General features: G+C 34.9%; 1 protein-coding gene across 1 annotated transcript in view; it reads right to left on the reverse strand.

Annotated features, from left to right (window-relative positions):
* LOC106875942 (gem-associated protein 5) overlaps nucleotides 1–4,801 on the reverse strand; it is a 392,253-nt gene that overhangs the window by 51,175 nt on the left and 336,277 nt on the right. The window contains exon 19 of the mRNA XM_052972568.1: nucleotides 3,163–3,300. Within this exon, the coding sequence (XP_052828528.1) occupies nucleotides 3,163–3,300 (138 nt within the window). The remainder of the gene's footprint in view (nucleotides 1–3,162; nucleotides 3,301–4,801) is intronic.

A 4,801-nucleotide genomic window follows, 5' to 3' on the forward strand; every position in this document is an offset into this window, starting at 1 on the left:
TCCTCAATTTGTTGTTGAGTGGCACCCCCTTCTCCCAAAAGGCAGTGGTTTTCAACTATTTTTTTCCTAAGGCCCCTTTAGATTCCTGTTTTACTCAAATGGATCCTCACAGCCTTTTGATATTCAAGAAAAAATTCTATTATATTGTCATAATTAAATATTGGGAACTGCATAAAATTTTCAACAACAAAATCTGATATGTACCCACACTAAGAGCCATATGGACCCTGCTGCTGGTTTATTTCAGAGGTGCTCAACCATTTTTTCCCTATGGACCCTCTGATTTCTCTTTTACTTGGGTGGATTGTCATAGCCATTTGATGTTTAAAAAAAAAACCTATAATTATATTTTTATAATTAAATGTTATTAGGAATTGTATGAAAAATAGCTACTAAAACATTTTGTGTATTGTAGAAATATAACCAAATTATTGCAAATAGATTTTAACAATGAAATCTTATATTGACCCACAAGGGCCAAATGGACCCTGGTTGAGAACCACTGCCCTGGAGGCTTAGGCTTCATCTAAGCATGAAAAGTCCAAGCTTGAGTGCTAATTATCCCCCCCTCCTCATCATCATAGTGTCCACTTTTCCATGCTTGCATGGGTTGGATGGAGTTTGAGGCAAGTTATCTATGGTTGGATGCCATACCTGTCACCAAACTTTGCCTGTTTTCAAGCAAGGTAATATATTCCCATGATTGACACTTATTTACAAATATCACACAAAGTCAAGGCAAAGAGACTGTGACACACAAACTAACACAATACGACAGGCTTCTTTCAGTTTCTGTCTTCCAAGTCCACTCACAAGGCACCGGTCAGCCTGAGGCTATAGTAGAAGACACTTGCCCAAGGTGCCACACAGTGGGACTGAACCTGGAACCATGTGGTTGGTAGGCAAGCTTCTTATCACACAGCCATGCTTGCACCCATGGAAATTAATTTACTAAATTCTTCAATATTGTAAAAATTCATCGAAATGAAGGTAGCGTACTTCAAGAGAAATATGGTAACAAAAGCGCTAATGAGATATTTTAACTTTAACGAGCAGTTGATGTTAAATGTAGGAAGGGCAAAGAATAAGCCAATACCCTTGCAAGAAATATAGCAGAAGAAAATACAAAGTGCAAAAGCTAAGTCTTAGTTAAATGACAGTAAAAATAATTTAAAGATATTTGAAATTTAAATATTAAATTGCACATACTCTTATATATTCTTTTACTGGTTGCAATCAATGGGCAATGGCCAAGCAGGAGCACTACCATCATGCATGCATGCATGCATGCATGTATGTATGTATGTATGTATGTACTCATCTATTTTTAATTATTTGAAGGAGTTGGCTTCTAACTAAGATACAAAACTCCACTGAAGGAATGTGAATAAGCTATATATATCTTGTCACTTCTGCCAATTAAATACAAAAAAATATCAGTCCTACTGCATGGCACCTTGAGCAAATGTCTTCTGCTATAGCCATGGAGCAACGAAAGACTTGTGAGTGGATTTAGTAGATGGAAAATGAAAGAAACCTGTTCTATATATATATATATATATATATATATATATATATATATACACTTCTTCGCTTCATGCTTTTGCTTCATGGAGCTGGGGTCATACCAGGTTGGCGGTCTTGTATCAACTCCTCTGCATCCTCCAAGATGACACTGTGCCTCTGCAGATCTTCCAGAATCACATCCCGCCACCTGGTGTGGGGCTTGTATATATATATATATATACACACACACATATATATATATATATATATATAGACACACACGTGTCTGTATGTGTCTTTGTTTGTCCCCCACCACTGTTTAACAATGGTGTTGGTTTGTTTACATCCCTGTGACTTAGCAGTTCAACAAACGAAAATGATAGAATAAGTACCGGCTTAAAACCAAAAAAAAAATAAGTACTGGAGTCAATTTGTTTGACTAGAAATTGTTCAAGGTGGTGCTCCAGCATGGCTGCAGCACAATGACCGAAACAAGTAAAAGAATATATATATATTTATGCTCTGAATTCTATTTTCCTGTTTGTATTATCAAAACCTCTACACACACACACACACACACATGAATACTTGCATATACATTATGCTCATTTATATTCACTCACACGCACAGAAAACATCGTTACACGATGGCGTGTATGTTTCCAGTCAATGTCAAAACCAACAGTAAATTCTTGAAAATTGCAACAGTTATGCTCTCAAATTACATATCTTATATGTAATCATATAAGATATGGGAGATAGACAGAGACATGAATGGTGAGAGAAAGAATAAGAAAGAATTAGAAAAGTAAAGGGAGGGAGAGAGAGAGAGGAGATACTAAGGAAAATATGAGAGAAAGAAAGGAAGAAAAAAGAGAATACATCTATTTATCATATTTTCTTTTATGCTCTCTTCGTTTTCTTCTGTCTGATGGAGTAGTATGTATGTATATAAATATATATATACATATATATATATATATATATATATATATATATATATATATATGAAGAGAGAGATGTTGAATTAATTGCTCCACATGAAGACAATATAGATACCACTCAGATTAAGAAAGACGTGCTTACAAGATGCTACTGGAAGATTGTACAGACAATAGGTTGGAGTGCAGTGCATTTGTTTTTATATTTGGTTTTGTTGCATCTTAGGATGGATCGTTATGCCAATAATAAACACACACACTGGTCCAATTTCACTTCTTTTATTATTATTATTATTATTATTATTAGCTAATTGGCTAATCAGTTAACCAATTGACTAATCAATTACTTGATTGTTTGTTCAGCCAATCAGCTAAATTTGTCCAAAGTCCTTTCATTGCTATTCACAACCTCATCAATGATATGTAAATAGACTTGGATTAGAGAAGGCATACATTGATGAAGTTATGAATGGCGATGAAAGAACTTTGAGAAATCTGATTGACCAAACAATTAATCAAACAACTGATTAGTTAATAAGTAAAATGGTTCATCAAGTTACTAATAAATAATAAAAGAAGTGAATTACAACCAGCACATGTGTTTATTATTGGCATAATGATCCTCCCAAGATACAACAAAATTGAAATTTTCACAAATGATTTTAAAAAACCATTACAAACCGACAGTGGAAATTTAGAATAAAAAGTGCCTCACCTAATGGTGCCATGGCAACAAGCCAGTCACTCAACTCTTCTCGTTCCTTGGCCCAAGTCAGTGCAGTAGTGATGTTACCTTTCCAAATTTCCATATGTAGATGGTACTCCATATTGTCATGGTCAATGTGTGATTGGCCTGAAAAACAAAAAAAAATATTGGTTATATATTTTTATTTTTTATTTGCTTGCTTCAGTTATATGACTGCAACCATATTAGGGCACTGCTTTTATACGTATGCCAGACCATAGACCAACCCCAGTGTCTGATCTACAGTTTAAATTGTATTTTGTACTTGTATATATATCTACAGTACCCCAACAACACTTGATGCCTCACTGTGAACTTTATGTTACCATACCTAGCCATTTCTGGTGTCCTACATGTTGAGGCACTGAGATTCTATTCAATCCTTATAACTAATATACATATATGTATATATACACTTTTCCTCCCATTCCTCAGACAGTTTCCATCACAACTGTCCAACAAATGGCAATGTGAAACTCTGAGTAACAGCTTTTGTGATAATTTTGCAGCTTTAATAAAAGCATATTACTCTACCTTTGCTATTTGAGTACTATTTTTTCCACCTTGTTTTGTGCACTTATGTGCTCACATTCCATAACGGCTACCTCTGATGAGTGCAGAGTTACATAATTGGATTGTTACCTAACACGCCGTTGAATTCCTAGCACGAAACTGATTGGTAAGATTGGCTGTAATGGATATATAATACTGTATACTTTGAATAATATACCCACTCTTATTGACAGATATACGATTGCATTTTTACCTGATTTATGGCCTCTTAGATGACTTACACCATTTTACATGTGCTTTCCATACTGGTATGTGTGGGATGGTTTGACTGGATTCAACCAGTTGGAGGATCACATCTTCCCCCAATCTCTAATTTTTTGCATGGCTTCTAACACCAACCACTTTACAGAGTGTATATATTTCATGGCACCCACACTATTGATGCTGTCTTGCCATCAGCAAATCAAAAGAGCCATCTGAAGCCCCTATTCTGTTTGTGACCACCTTCATCTATTTGCTTAATATATACTTTGTTTTATTTTAGATAATAGAGTAACTTTGAGGGGAATTTGGCTGCTATTTCCTTAAGGTTGAGTAACCACATTGAGGCTGAGGTAAAATAGGGTATTTTTTCATAGGAGAGATTTGTTGGAGATTTGTGTAACGATGGAAGCAGGGGTTAGAAGGAAAGGTTTGTCGGAACAGATATGCTCTTTGTTTATTTCCTTTCCTTACAAGAGGTGGTGTTGTGGAATCTTCTGGGAAATGGTTTACATTGCAGAGAAAGTTTTGTGGGGGAAAATATCAGGAAAGATCAATTTTTGTGTGTGTGTGTGATAAAGGTTTTTTTTTTTTTTGTTGGAGATGAAGCATGCAAAAGAGGAAAAGTTATACAAGAAAGAATTTACATGGGGAAGAGGATTATGAGTTTTATACAGAAAGTTTTAGAGAGAGAGAATTTGTGGAAGGTCCTTCTCTTTAATTTTTATAACACTGGAGAGAAAAATTGAGGAGCCATTTTAAGAGAAAAAAATGAATGAAGTTACTATGTAAAAGAGAATAGTTTTTTTTAGTGTGAAAAAAGAGTGTTCCTATA

Source organism: Octopus bimaculoides, chromosome 13 (genome assembly GCF_001194135.2).
Source record: "Octopus bimaculoides isolate UCB-OBI-ISO-001 chromosome 13, ASM119413v2, whole genome shotgun sequence".
Lineage (NCBI taxonomy): Eukaryota > Metazoa > Mollusca > Cephalopoda > Octopoda > Octopodidae > Octopus > Octopus bimaculoides.